The 14,843-nt window shown below is 41.0% G+C and overlaps 1 protein-coding gene across 1 annotated transcript in view; it reads right to left on the minus strand.

Moving 5' to 3' along the window:
• The window catches only part of tenm4 (teneurin transmembrane protein 4), a 240,022-nt gene that overhangs the window by 195,850 nt on the left and 29,329 nt on the right, over positions 1-14,843 (minus strand). The window contains exons 5-7 of the mRNA XM_078544823.1: positions 12,819-13,029; positions 4,278-4,379; positions 580-774 (exon numbers count right to left, since the gene is read on the minus strand). Of these exons, the coding sequence (XP_078400949.1) occupies positions 580-774; positions 4,278-4,379; positions 12,819-13,029 (508 nt within the window). The remainder of the gene's footprint in view (positions 1-579; positions 775-4,277; positions 4,380-12,818; positions 13,030-14,843) is intronic.

Here is a 14,843-nt window from a genome sequence, read left to right on the forward strand (position 1 = left end):
AAGCGATGCTGCATAACAGATGGCCAGGCATCAGAATACCTGGTTTCATACAGGATGCTTTCTACATGGCCTATGTGTCACCCCATTGCTCAACTGAAGTACAAAGCATTTAGAAAAGGAAAAGCCTCCAAAAAGTGATCTTCCAGCTCCTCTGTGCTAACAGATGGTTGCGGTCCCAGAAACAAAGATCAGAAACTAACTTGACAAGAGGCTACCTCCTGACAATTAATCATCCTAACTGAAGGTCACTGGGAAGAAAAATGTGAAGACTTTTAGCCATGGCTTAATAACAGTTAACAGAACACTAGGTCGCCTTAGCTTTCATGCAGGGAAAATAATAGCTAAGTATGCAAGTCCGAATTCACTTTTACTATAACCTTCACCCTATTTTTTCATGCTATAATGAACCCTTTTAAACTAGAGCACAATAGTTACGTTAATCTTATCATTACTGGCTGTAACCTTTTGGTATTTTCCTTGTGACAGAAGTCTGAGAGAGGATTAAATTCTCTGCTTCTCATTCTGAGTAAATTCAGACACTTCAACAATAAATGATTAAGGATGCAATTGGGCACCTACCTTGTTCACAGCTTTCCCCTTTATAGCCAGAGTTGCAGATGCAGGTCCCCATGATGCAGGTGCCACGCTTGCCACAAGATGGGTCAAAGCACTGGTTTGTGGGAATGTCACATTCCGCTCCCTTCCAACCACTGTGGCACAAGCAGCGTCCTTTCACATACTGACCATTGCCACTACACAGAACAGGGCAGGATGCTGTGAAAGCGAATGGAAAGAAAGTCACCCTGACCATTAAATGCTGATAATGAAGGCAGCTTAGCTAAGACTTTTGCCGATGCATTCTAAATATGTCAAAATGTTTATTCACCTCCAACCAACTATCTTTAATTCTACTTTCTAGTATATTCCTCAATTATGAGCTGAAAAGTCAGCAATGTAAGCATTCACCAATAAAACAGAGCTTTGGTATAAAACTGAAAGAAAATTAAGCACATTCTGTCACAAGGTCACAACCATGCTGGGGACTTGAGCAATTAAGAAGCTTCAAATTAAAACATTCTCCATTTATCATTTATCTTCTGGTCCTTCCTCCTCCTGCCATGTAGCTCTGCTCAAGTTAAACATCATTCTGCAGCCAAGAGGCAGGCTTCAGGTCCCACTGACAAAACTCTGGAGTGCTTGTTGGGAGGCACACATGAATGGCCCCAAACTGACAGGCCCTTAAATTTTTCCTCTCCGGCTTTCTCTTGCTTCCTAGCTAATATGAAGAAAACTGCACATAAAAAGTTGTGGCTCAAAAAAATAACAAGTGGCCCCGTGAGACCAAAGCACTGCATTGCTAACACAGACTGCAATGCAAAATATTTCTCACATTTAAAAGATTTGTTTCATATTTATATATATTATCTACTGTATATTATATATGAAAACGCTGTTCCAATAAATTTTAATCTATAATACCCAAAAGCATTCTAAAGCATCATTTGTTTTCCATTCTGCTAATAGAATGAGATCAAAACTGAGCCACCTAAATACAGCTTGAAATTAACTGGGAACAAGTCCAGAAATGTTTTTAAAGAGGACAATCTGTGAGAGTTGGTTACACAACTTAGTTTCCACTCTGGCAAAGCCCGTGGTTTGTTTTATCTGATTAGTTGACAGAAAAACAGTGATCGGGCAACGTAGGACTAGGGCCATTGCTCCAACTTGATTTAGATACCTTTCATAATCGGAATTAGCTGACTTAAAAAGGTATCGGCTGAGCCAGCGTAAAAGCTATCCTACACAACTTGAAAGGTGAAATACATAATTATGTTTCCTGCAGTCCTGTTGCATTTCCCCTCATTAACATACATTTGACATGTATGCTAAATGTAAAGTTTACCTGCATCTAGATAGCAGATTCAAATAAAATGTCATATCACATTTCACGTTGCAAACACATATGCTCATTAAATTTCAAGAGCAATAACGACAGGTAAATTGTGGTCCTAAAGAAACAGGGTCAGGCATTGGAGAGGACAGAAAGCTCAGGTCAGATCAGCTTGACTCTAAACATGTAGGCTAGACCAGGAAATTCAGCAGGCATCTTGTATTTCACGAAAGCCTGTTATAAAGCAGGGACCATTTTCTCTATTGATTATCAGGATTGAGTAATACAAGCAAGGCTTATTTATTTTGTGCAACTTTCAGTGTTGTCAAGCACTTGGCAGACAAGCCAGCATACATTAAAGGGACAGTCGCAGATTACCTTGCAAAAGAGAGATTTCTACTTTTTAAAATCACCTTAGTGAGGACTCAGGAGGAGTTGGAGTGATCTCCCTAGCTCCACGTTAGATTTGTGGGCCATTGAAAGACAATGCTCACCACCCTCTCGCTCCCAAATTCCCCCACTCCATCTAATTTCACTAACCTATAAAAGCAAAATATAGTGCGGATAATGGAAATCGCAAATAAAAACAGAAAATGCTGGAAATAGTCAGGCAGCATCACTGGAGAAAGGAACAGATTTAACGGAATGGACTTTACTAGCCACCTGGAGATGGGCTGGGAGGCAGGAGGGCTGGTAAAATGGCAGCAGACGGCATTGGAAGAGGAGCCCAAAGTCTTCTCACTGCCACTGGATATTACCAGTGGCAGGAACCTCAGTGGTACGGTCACCAGCTAAGCGGCCAATTATCAGAACATAAGAAATAGGAGGAGTGCTCCATTTGGCTCTTCAAGCCTCCTCCACCATTCAACAAGATCGTGGCTGATCTGATGGTGGCCTCAACTCCTCTTTCCTGCATTGTCCATACAACATGCATACAGATAAAGAGCCTTTAATTGTGTCTTTTTATTGTTTTTCCTTACTCTAATCCTATTTGCTGATGCATTCTTATGTTTGTATTCTGTCCTTTACTGTCAGGGATAGAGTCCCCCTCCTCTATCGCCTTGCCCTTTCTCATTAACTTTCTAAATCTCTCCCTCACTATTTAGTTTAACACCTAGTACAACCCTAGTTATCCAATTTATCAGGGCACTGGGCTCAGTGTGGTTCAAGTGAGGTTCGCCCCAATGGAACAGCTCCCTCTTTCCCCAGTACAAGTTCCAGTGCCCCATGAATTGAAACCCATTTCTCCCACACCAATCTTTGAGACACACATTCAACTCTCTGATCTTATTTATTCTATGCCAATTTTCTCATGGCTTAGGTAGCAACTCAGATTATTGCCTCTGTGGTTCTGCTTTTTAATTTAGCCTTGAGCTGTTCATGTGCCCTTGGCAGAACCTCTTTCTTAGTGCTGCATATATCATTGGTACCTACGTGGACCACAACAACTGGATTCTCCCCCTCCTACTCCATCTAGAGAAACAGGCGTCTGGCCATCTGTTTCTGTTGATACATTTCACAGATGGCGTCATTATGAATGCTTGGTTGAGCTCCAAGACTCACTAGTGGATTAGCTCATCAGATTACACAGGCTGAAGTGGAGAGTTTTCTTTCATTGATTGATATCCTTATGGAGGTTATAATAAGTTATTCGTTCTTTGAACTGTTTTTTAATGTCTGAACGTTTATTTGGACAAGATGCAAAGTGAGGCAAAGTTTCTGTTATTGATACTACGACGGCTCTGCCTGATTGACATTTTTATAGGATTGTAAGAGCAGCAGTTTTCCACTCCCCCGCCAAGGGAAATTTTTGAATGGGTTTTTTTAAGTGCATTTCAAGATTTGCATTTGTTATTATATAGTACATACTGGGTGAGTGGGCCTGAAGAATGGAGGAATGCCATGGAAAGTGTATGGGGTCATGGAAGGAGCATGGGTGAGAACTTTTAAACATACCTTTCAAAAGGTTCCCAACACCCAAGGGGTAGTGAACCATATGTCCTTGAGAAGCTGACCCAGCTCCACGAAAATTGCAGGTTTTGGGGGGAGGGGGCGGGCGGTGGGGGTAGTATGAAATGTCTAGCCCCGCAATGAAACCAGCCAGGTTGGCAATGCAGGGTGCAGACTCGCTACCTGCACCCTTATCCTGCGCTGTTGAAAATTGCTGGCATGTGAATGGGGGCAGGAATCAGGGAATTGGGTCCTGTCCGCCATTTTTAAAGGTCTCTGGAGTCATTCCAACTCTGTGAAAATCTGGGTCCTGAACTGAGTTAATTTTGAAAGAAATCACAAACTGTATGTAGAGATTTCAGCTCACAGATATTTAGTCAGGATTACAGTAAACAGGTTTCAACAACTTCCTACAGCAATGACAAGAAGCTTTTACCTCGTGCACAGTCCGGTCCAATGTAGCCAAGAAAACAATGGCATGTTCCTGCCATACACTCGCCATTCCCATAACAGTTGGCAGGACATTCATCTGCAGACTCTGAGAGGAATTGAAACCACAGGCTAAGATTATGTTTTCCCAATGTATAATATTAGCTACAAAGATCACCAAAATGTTAATACATTTAGTATATTCGTTCCTTTAAAAAAGACCTTTTAGATGCACATTTGTTTTCCTCCTCCCTCATACTCTCTCTTCTAATGTAGGGCAGGATTATTTTGGCCTACATTCTCCTTCGTGAGCACCATGCATGTCCTTAGTTACTGATCATTAGGAAATGCATTACTGCAGTGTGGAACAGTTTATTCCTTCACACTTCTGTCCAACAATTTGATAAAGCTGTTGAACAGGATTGGGATTCAAATCTGTAATATACTGGTTGTTTGTCTGGGGTGAATGGGAGTGGTTCTGAGGCTTCAATGTATAACTACTGGATCACATCTGTAGGTAATAACTCCAGAATGTAATACAAACAAAGGATAAAATAAAGTTTGCTTTCTTCTTATATGTACTAACTTAAGGGAATAGATAGTTTTCCATTAAAAAAAAATGTTCAATAAAGGTTGATCTGGAAGTGGGGAGAAACAATGGCCCAGATTTTGCAGTCAGTGGTGAATGAAGTGCACTCGCCTGTCATTACACTTACTCACAGACTTCTATGTATTTTAATGTCTGTACGTTTATTTGGATAAGATGCGAAGTGAGGCAAAGTTTCTGTTATTGATACTATGACGGCTCTGCCTGATTGACATTTTTATAGGATTGTAAGAGCAGCAGTTTTCCACTCTCCCGCCAAGGGAAATTTTTGAATGGGTTTTTTTAAGTGCATTTCAAGATTTGCATTTGTTATTATATAGTACATACTGGGTGAGTGGGCCTGAAGAATGGAGGAATGCCATGGAAAGTGTATGGGGGACATGGAGGAAGCATGGGTGAGAACTTTTAAACATACCTTTCAAAAGGTTCCCAACACCCAAGGGGTAGTGAACTATGTGTCCTTGAGAAGCTGACCCTAGCTATTGTAATGGAATTTGCAGTTTTTAGAAATACATTTCAGCATATGTGCCCTCACCAGGGTATCTGGGAACTGTGTGAATAAGGCAAGCAACAGCGTATCTACAAATTAGACTGAAGAGTCCTTATTCAGCCAGGCAGAGTCTGAACTGGGAAGTTTGAATAGCTAATTCAATGTCAAATCAGAACAGCACAGGAAGGGAAATGAAGAGAAAAAAAGATGGGATTAAAAGGAGAGATAAGAGAGATGGGAAAAATATATATGTCTAAAAATTCTCCAACAATAATTAAAACCTGAGAGATTAAGACTCCACATTTGTAAAGGTTTCAGTGCTAGAGAGGTTAAGTGGTAGCAATCAAGACTTATCACACAGTTAAAAATGCAGCTTCATGGAAAATCTTTAACCTTTAATGGGTATCTAGTAGCTAAGTACTGCAACTTCACAAATTACCATGGGGAGAATTTTCTCCCTGTCGGCCGGGCTGGGCGGGAGCAGGCGCAGGTGGGCGCGCAGCCGATCGCTGCCTGCGATCGGCTACACACCGCCATTTTATGTGGGTAGGCCAATTAAGCCCCACCCAGTGTGGCACGCACCCGGGAGTGCTGAGCGCTTCCTGTACAGATGGAGGGAGGAGGGAGAGTCGGGGCCTTGTATTGGCAAACAGAAGACTGCCAAAGTCAGGAGGGCTTCGTAAATATTTTTACATGAATAAATAATGAAAAACTGGAGCACAGTGCCCTGTCTGAATCCCAGGTTATTGCCAAATTGTTCTTAAACTTTCCTTTATTCCTGGTAGGTCATGCTTTCTTCCAAAGCCCTTTCTTGTTGATTTTGCCTATTTTTTAAAGAACAGAATTACATCTAACAAGTCTGTCCTGGTTTTATTAATTGCTAGCCTAATACCCCTTGCTATATCCCTCAGTCCACTCTCCAGAGCACATTCAGTTGCCTCTTGAACCCCTTATGTTATTTGTGAAAAAAACAGTGGGCAGAATTTTGCCCTTGATGGGCAGGTGGGCCCCACCGGCTCGGCGGCGGGCGGGTAGCCGATCGCCGCCGCCGAAACGGGCCCCACCGCCATTTTATGTGTTGGCCCGTCCAGCGGGCCGCCCAACAGGAAGCGCTATGTGCTTCCTGTGCAGGCGGGGTGGGGGGGGGGGATTCCCCAACTGTGAGAGTGCGCTCTTTCGCGCATGCGCACGAAAGAACGCACATCTCCCTGAGACTAAGTGCTGTCTTAGGGAGATCACTGACAGTGTTTGAAACTTCAAAAATAGAATAATAAAAAAATTATTAACATGACCCCTCATGTGACAATGTCACACGAGATGGGACGTTAATAAAAATGACAAAAACTTTATTAAACTTTTTTAAAACAGACATGAAACCTCATCCCGTCGGTGGATGAGGTTTCATGTTTTTTCAGAAGCCCGCCAGGGCTCCTGGCCTGCCCGCCAGCCTTAAGGTTGGACGGGCAGGGCCTTTAATTGGCTTAATTATCCTGTCAATAGCCTCAATTGGCCATTGACAGGTCGGCGGGCGGACAGCTGATCATGCTGTCCTCCCGCCTTCCTGAAGATTTAAATGGGGCAGGATGACGTTGGGGATTCCCCCTGACGTCATCCCGCGTTACTTTAGCGTCGGCGAGCGGGCCCCGCCCCCAGCTCGCCGACGGAATAATTCTGCCCAGTGTCACATGAGTTGGGACATGTCAATGAATTTTAATTAAAATTTTTATTTAATTTATAAAGCCCTCATGAAACGTCATGCCGCCAGTGGATGAGGTTTCATGATAAATGCAAAGGCTGCCTGGGCTCTTTGCCTGCCCGCCAACCTTAAGGTTGGATGGGCAGCCCTGTTAATTATTTCAAGTGGTTATTATTTGGCCTCAATAGGCCTTTGACAGTTCGGCAGGCATGCAGCCGACTCCGGTGCGTGCGCGCCAAACTGAAGATCTGAATGGCTTGCGGTGATGTCAGGATGCACGCCTGACGTCACCGCCTGTCATTTTACACATCGGCGAGTGGGGCTCACTCCCGCACGCTGACCAGAAGATTCAGGCCCATGTGTTTCAATGACTTTTCTCTTGACAAGCTACTGGTATAGTGAAGCTTCTGGAGAAGCAGAGCAATTTAAAACATTAAATTCCTGATTTAAACATTTAACTGTGCATTGTTCAATTTACTTTTGAATAATGGTGAGTGGTGTTAGCGTCATGATTATTTAAAATAATTTTTAGTACAAAATCTGGGCCAATAAACATTCCTACATAACTTGAAGAATTTACTGAGCCGAAAACACCCTGGGCAGAATTTAGCCCTTGGCTGGTGGGCGGGCGCCACCGGCTCGGCGGCGGGTGGGCAGCCGACCCCCACCGCCGAAATGGGGCCCACCGCCATTTTGAGTGGACGGGCCAATTAAGGCCCGCCCAGCAGCCTGCCCGACAGGAAGCGCATAGCGCTTCCTATGTGGGGGGTGGAGGGAATCCCCATCTGTCAAAGTGCGCTCTTTCACATATGCGCATGAAAGAGCGCACTGCTCCCTAAGGCAAAGTCCTGTCTCAGGGAGATTCGTGAGAGGTAAGTAAGCTCTAAAAATAGATAAATATTAAAATTATTAACATGTCCCCCTCATGTGACAATGTCACACGAGATGGGACGTGTTAATAATAAACACATAAAATTTATTAAATTTTTAATAAACGGACATGAATCTTCATCCCGCCAGTGGATGAAGTTTCATTAATAATCTGCAGCCCGCTGGGGCTCCTGGCCTGCCCGCCAGCCTTAAGGTTGGCTGGGCAGGGTGTTTTATAATTGGCCATTGACAGGTCGGCGGGCGGATAGCTGAATTCGCTGTCCGCTCGCCTTATTGAATATTTAAAGGAACGGGATGACGTCGGGGGTTCCTCCCGATGTCATCCCGCGTCATTTTCCCCTCAGCAGTGGGCCCCGCCCCCAAATCACCGAGTGGAAAATCCTGGCCCCTATTAGCTATTGCTGAAAAATTTTTAATTTTGTTTTCTGAGTTGAGTTACAACTGTTCAGCTTTTCTTGTTTACACTTTGTGCTGTCTTGCATTACTTTTGGACATGGAACAAAATGCTAAATTTAACAGTCCTCGTAGACTTAATTTAAGCTTTGTTCAAAGAGGTACAAAGACATCTATTATTCCAACATTGAATGCAGTTCAGACATAGAAGGTAGGCCAATCATTTCCCTGTGTCCCACTTCAGAAAATTGACTGACGAGCTGTGATGAATCCTGTGGAAGGTGCAGATACTCAATTATCTTCTGAAGCTAAGTATTTATATACTCTATAACAGAGTCAATTGTCCATAGTGAGCTGCTGGGAAACCACCCAGCAGCAGAAATAATCTAGTTATTGTGTGATGTGGTCCAACCTATCATTCTGCATGGAGTTAATCTTCAATGAAATTTTGTGGTAGGAGTGATTAGAAAAGCTCTAAACACAGGTCTTGGGATTTAGACAACATGTGAGTTGAGAGAGTGTAAATCATCTTGCTGCACAGGTAGGCCTCTGAGGTAATTCACAGAACAAGGTACTCTGTACGTTCTCATCTCATCAGACAGCATCAACAAGGAGAGAGTTTGTTTTTCAATGGCAGGGATAACACCAAGCCTTTTCCCATAATTACATTTCATCGCAAATTTATAAAAAGACCACTAACGAGGGATGAGCTTCAAATCAAATTTAGAATCTGAACAAAACTGAACTGGATAAATTTGCAGATATGTGGAACCCCTGCACCCTGAATTTTAACTCAAGTTAGATGATTCAAATTGCCCAGCTCTTTAAGAAAAATAACATTTTGACAATGACAATTTTGCTACAACTGCTCTTCTTGTGCATCTTGAAGCCCAAGTTGGTCATAACATACAAACGAGTCAATCTGCCTCTTTGCCAATGTGGTCTTCTAAAGTCACTAGTCAAATAGTAACTGGCATCTTTTTCTATATTAAATAAATGAAAACATTAAAAAAGCTACTTATGTTTACTGCTTTGTTTACATTTTAAAATTCTGTAGATAGTAACATATTAAACTATGTTAAATGGGCTGGCCCCAAACCATTTCTGCTTGAATCTGACTATGGCTTCAATCAATTAAATGCTTGCCTTTAATGAAAAAATGGCAGATATGATATGGATTGCATGAGCACATGAAATCAGAAGAGGTTGCATTCTTGCTGGAAAAGGCATTGGCCTAGAGTACGTATACATTTTTGATCTCCTAAATATAGGAAGGGTATTATGATCCGAGGGAGTTAGGGGGGATCACAAAGCATAATTTTTGATATCAGGAGTCTATGTTGCTATGGAGTATTAATAAACCTAAATGTATTATATTTGAAGAAGAAAACATTTCAAGAGGACACATTTGAAGGATTCAATTTATGGAGAGGATTGTATACTTCCTTTATAAAAAAGGGAGTGGGCAACCAAAACAAATAACATAAGGGGTTCAAGAGGCAACTGAATGTGCTTCTGGAGAGTGGACTGAGGGATATAGCAAGGGGTATTAGGCTAGCAATTAATAAAGCCAGGACAGACTTATTAGATGTAATTCTGCTCTTTAAAAAATAGGCAAAATCAACAAGAAAGGGCTTTGGAAGAAAGCATTACCTACCAGGAATAAAGGAAAGTTTAAAAACAATTTGGCAATAGCCTGGGATTCAGACAGGGTACTGTGCTCCAGTTTTTCATTATTTATTCATGTAAAAATATTTACGGAGCCCTCCTGACTTTGGCAGTCTTCTGTTTGCCAATACAAGTCACTTTATTCAGTTAATAAAACTTAAGAATGAACACAGCTTAAATGTAAATAAAACACAAGTATAGAATTCAGCACATTTGGGATTGGAATATCAGCCAGAAACCTGTTTCATATTTGGAACCAAATATCAGTGAGGCATTTATTCCCTCTCCTATATGCCCTAATAAGTAAATAGTCAACAGCTTTTATTTTGCATTACGGCTGACCTGGGGTATTTTTGGGACTGTTACAGACAATTTTAACCTAACATGCCCAGTTAAAATAGCAGCCTATTATATGAAGAATAACATTTGAGCAATAATGATTTTTCATGTTTTGTTTTATCCTGAATCCAATAGGGAACTCAGAAGAAATTTCTTCACCCAAAAAGCGCTAAGGATGTGGAACCAAGTGGTTGACATGAATGCTATATATGCATTTAATGCTAGATAAGCATTTGAGGGAGAAGGGAATAGATGGTTACAATGGTAGATTTAGATGAGAAAAAATGCGTGAAGGCCAAAACGGAGTATAAACACAGGTATGGACTATTTGGGCTGAATGGCCTGTTTCTATGCAATCCTATGAATAGGAGATGTAAAAATATAACTGCGCTTTTTACACATGTGAAAGGTTTGAAATATTTGTACTGATGAAAGGTATCAGTCATTCTCATTTTCCAAGGTTTAAATAAAGGAATATTACATTGAAGAACATAACTGGCTCAGGTGGTGAGTGGGGGAGGGCTGAGGAGGGTGTGAGAAGTGCGGCAAAATTGTGAACACTCTCTCTCATCGAGATTTTCTCTACCAGTTCTGCATGTTTCATTTTGTAAATTCTGGTTATTTAGTTTATAACAAAAGGGCAAGAAATGCAATTTTTAAAAATCCTTACCACGGCTCAAACATTCGCAAATCAAAAATGTTTTTAATTAAACTTTATAAAGCATCATTCAACATATCTAGGTCATTATGATTTAGGTCCCTAAAAAGATTTGAGATCACTTTTATTTCCCTCCTACAATGGTCTTCACCTTTTTATGTAAACTTATTGTTTGGTCACAAGATGCACAAAATTATTTTTGTTGCAAGAATGTTGGAACAGAGAGGATTGACGAGGGTAATGCTGTTGATCTCATGTTCATGGACTTGCAAAAGGCAGTTGATAAAGTGCCACCCAACAGACTTGTGAGCAAAGCTATCACTCATGGAATAAAAGGGACAGCAGCAACATGGATACAAAATCGACTGAGTGATAGGAAACAAAGTAGTGGTTAATGGATGTTTTTTGTACTGGGGGAAGCTTTATAGTGGAATTCGCCAGTGGTTGGGTGTTAGGGTGCCTGCTCTTCCTGATAAATATTAATGACATGACCTTGTTGCACAGGACATAACTTCAGATATATGGACGAAACAAAACTTACAAATATTGTGAACTGTGAGGAGGATAGTATAGAACTTCAAAAGGACACAGGTTGGTGGAATAGGTGGACAAATGGCAGATGAAATTTAATGGAGAGAAACGTGAAGCAATTCATTTTGGTATGAAGAACATGGAGAGATAATATAAAGTAAAGGGTACAGTTGTGGAGGGGGTGCAGGAGCAGAGGGACCAGGGCGTAGACATCATTGAAGGTGGCAGGACAGGTTGAGAGAGCAGTTAATAATGCTAGACAACATCCTAGACTTTATTAGAGAGGCATAAAATACAAAAACAAGGGTGTTAAAATATTGTAGAACTCTAGTTCAGCCACAACTGGAGTATTGTGTCCTATTCTGGCTGCCACACTTTAGGGAGGATGTGAAGGCATTAGAGAGAGTGCAGAAAAGATTCACAAGAATGGTCCCAGGGGTGAGGAGGTTCAGTTACATAGATATATTGGAGATATTGGGACTGTTTTTCTTTGAGAAGAGAAGGTTAAGAGGAGATCTGATGGAGGCATTTAAAATCATGAGGGTATCAAAATCAAGACAGATTAGACAGGGAAAAACTGTTCCCATTGATCGAGAACGAGAGGGCAGAGATTTAAGGTAAATGGCAAAAGAAGCAATGGTGCGATGAGGAAAAACCTTTTCACGCAGCAAGCGGTTAGGATCTGGAATGTCCTGCCTGAGAGTTTGGTGGAGGCAGGTTCAATCGAGGCATTCAAAAGAGATTTGGGTTATTATCAAAAAAGGAATAATGTGCAGGACTATGGACAAAAGGCTCAAGTGGCACTCACTGAATTGCTCCTTTGGATAGCCAACACATACACAATGGGCTGAATGGCCTCCTTTGAATTGTAACCACGCTGTTATTCTGTGAAGTTCATGATTAATACAGCAGTTTAAACAGAGCAATTAATGAAGGCACAAATTTCCATTTTAAGAATACATTACCTTTAGACTTTAAAGAACAATGAGTCTCTCCGTATTCAATTCTAAACTAAAACCTGCACAAACTGGCAGATGATGATTAAAGGAGATCAATAAACAATTAAGAATAAAATGGGATGGTGGAAAGTTTGAGCAGTTAAGATAATATAGGTCAGATGAATAAGCACTTTGAACTTGTGAGAACAATGAAACTGTCATATTTTAGGTAGTAGCAGACCAATTACCAGTCCATCTCTTTCACAGTATATCTGTGATCGGCACATTTTCCAGTCTTTTAAAATATCTTTTTCATTATGTTCCAGTAAGAGCTTACCTATAGCAGTAGTTATGAAGGAGACCAGCTCCATCTGTTTTCCATCATTGTAGAAGGCTAAATGCCAGATTCCAGAATCCAGATATCTAATAAATCCTGTCTCACGATTTGTCAGAGGGATCAAACTTCTGTGCTGGTGGTGGAATCCCTCCAGACTTCTCACTTCCTGTGCTAGCAGGCGTCTGCCATCCAATAACTCCACAAAGCCAAACTACCAGAAAAAAAGAGAAAACATACTGCTGTAATTGCCGCATGATAACCACAGTATACATCAATCTCAACATATCGCCTGCCCTATAGAATCAACTTTTGTAGAAATACTGTACAAAATCCTAATCCCTAGGGCCAGCTATTGCAGGAGCTGACAATGGCTGACTCTATTTAGGCAATGTTTGATATTCAGAATCAGGCCAGTCCCTTGCCTCTGATGGTCTTGTTTAGTTTTAAAACCAGCTATCATTGCACTCAACTTCTCCTGATTGCAACTCCAGTTTTACTTTAATGAATCAGGTACTTACTCTTCAAACTAAAACATGAAAATTCTGTATTTGAAAATCAACTCAATGATGTTTTTCATACACACACTGAAAAAAACTACTTGGTCCAGGATAGCTGATACTTTCAAAACAAAGCTAAAGTGACAGTAATACAACGCTAACCATCTTGATGCAGTATGTACTACAGGAAGTGTTCTGAATTCTAACCATGGTGGTGGTGGGGAGGTCAGGGAGGTGACTGGAACTGGAACTCAGGAGCTGCTAAGAATAATGTAAAACTGATGAGTCCACAAACTGAAAGGAAAATCTAACCTGGAGACAAATATTTGGATCAAATACTTAGGCCGGGATTTTCTGGCCCCATCGTGGTGGGACCCGCCATTGGAGATTCGGCGGCAACTTGACTTTTGGTGGGACCGGGCAGTCCCGGTGAAGGGCAAGGCCAGAAAATCCTGCCCTTAGTTTGAGCATTGTCTTAAAAAGCAAAATGTTTCACAGGCACTTTTACACTTCAGGAGCTGAACTGAAAGGAACTGATCCATGGTATAATAAGGGGCAGAGTTTCCACTTTGGGCATAATGGCCAATTTCAACAATAACTGTGCCCAGAAATTTGCTTTTTTTTGAAAAGTATTTTTACACCCAGCTAAGCTTCCATTAAAACTCACCTGCCTATTGCCAAATGCAAAATCTGCCAGGAACCAGTGCAAACAGTATGGTTTAAAAATATGTATATATTTAAAAGTGGTAACTTGATTAAAACAGCTGAAAATAGGTTCCCCAAAAATAAATATTTTTAATCTCATCAATTCACCATCTCTGAGCAACTTGATTTTAATTGACTGAAATTCACTTTTAAAAAACATATAAAACCATTTTCCAGTTACACTGGGGTACTGTCACGAAAGTATAATAATTCTCATAACCTACTTTTACAAAAATTCACAATAATGTTAATAGTGGGATTTAGATTGTGTGTGTGTGATTTAACTGAATTGGAGACAGCTGTTCTGGAGGCTTTGACTCATCAAAATAAGCTAGGTTTGAAATGATAAATATGTAAACATGACTGAAGTTTTAGAATGTGAGGTGAGGAGAATTTGCGTTTTTAGATAAATAAGGGTAGTTTGAATTTCAAAGAGATGGTAGGATGTTACTCCTAGTCAGAGAAACTAGGCCAAGCAGTGCGTTTATCTTTCTCAAAGGTTACTGATAATGTTAGCACCATGAAAAGATTTATATTATGAGAAAGGTAAAGTTCCGAAGACATATGGGAACAATGGGATTTACACTAAAAGGGAGAAACATATATAAAGGGAAATGAGGCTACATGTCAGGAAAGGCGTTGTAAGATCTATCAGAAGTGTGAAAAGCCTCCAGTATTTGTGCGTCAAGCCTGCCGTCTGCAGAAACCAAAGCTGGGAAAAACCACTTTAAATTCTACTGTCTAGGGTATTGTGTTGACTTGCCTGGATCTCTTTAAATCTATTTGTTTTTTTACTGTTGCCTTAACGGGGGTGTAACTGGAA

The sequence above is a fragment of the Cetorhinus maximus genome, chromosome 7 (genome assembly GCF_964194155.1).
Source record: "Cetorhinus maximus chromosome 7, sCetMax3.hap1.1, whole genome shotgun sequence".
Taxonomy (NCBI): Eukaryota; Metazoa; Chordata; class Chondrichthyes; order Lamniformes; family Cetorhinidae; genus Cetorhinus; species Cetorhinus maximus.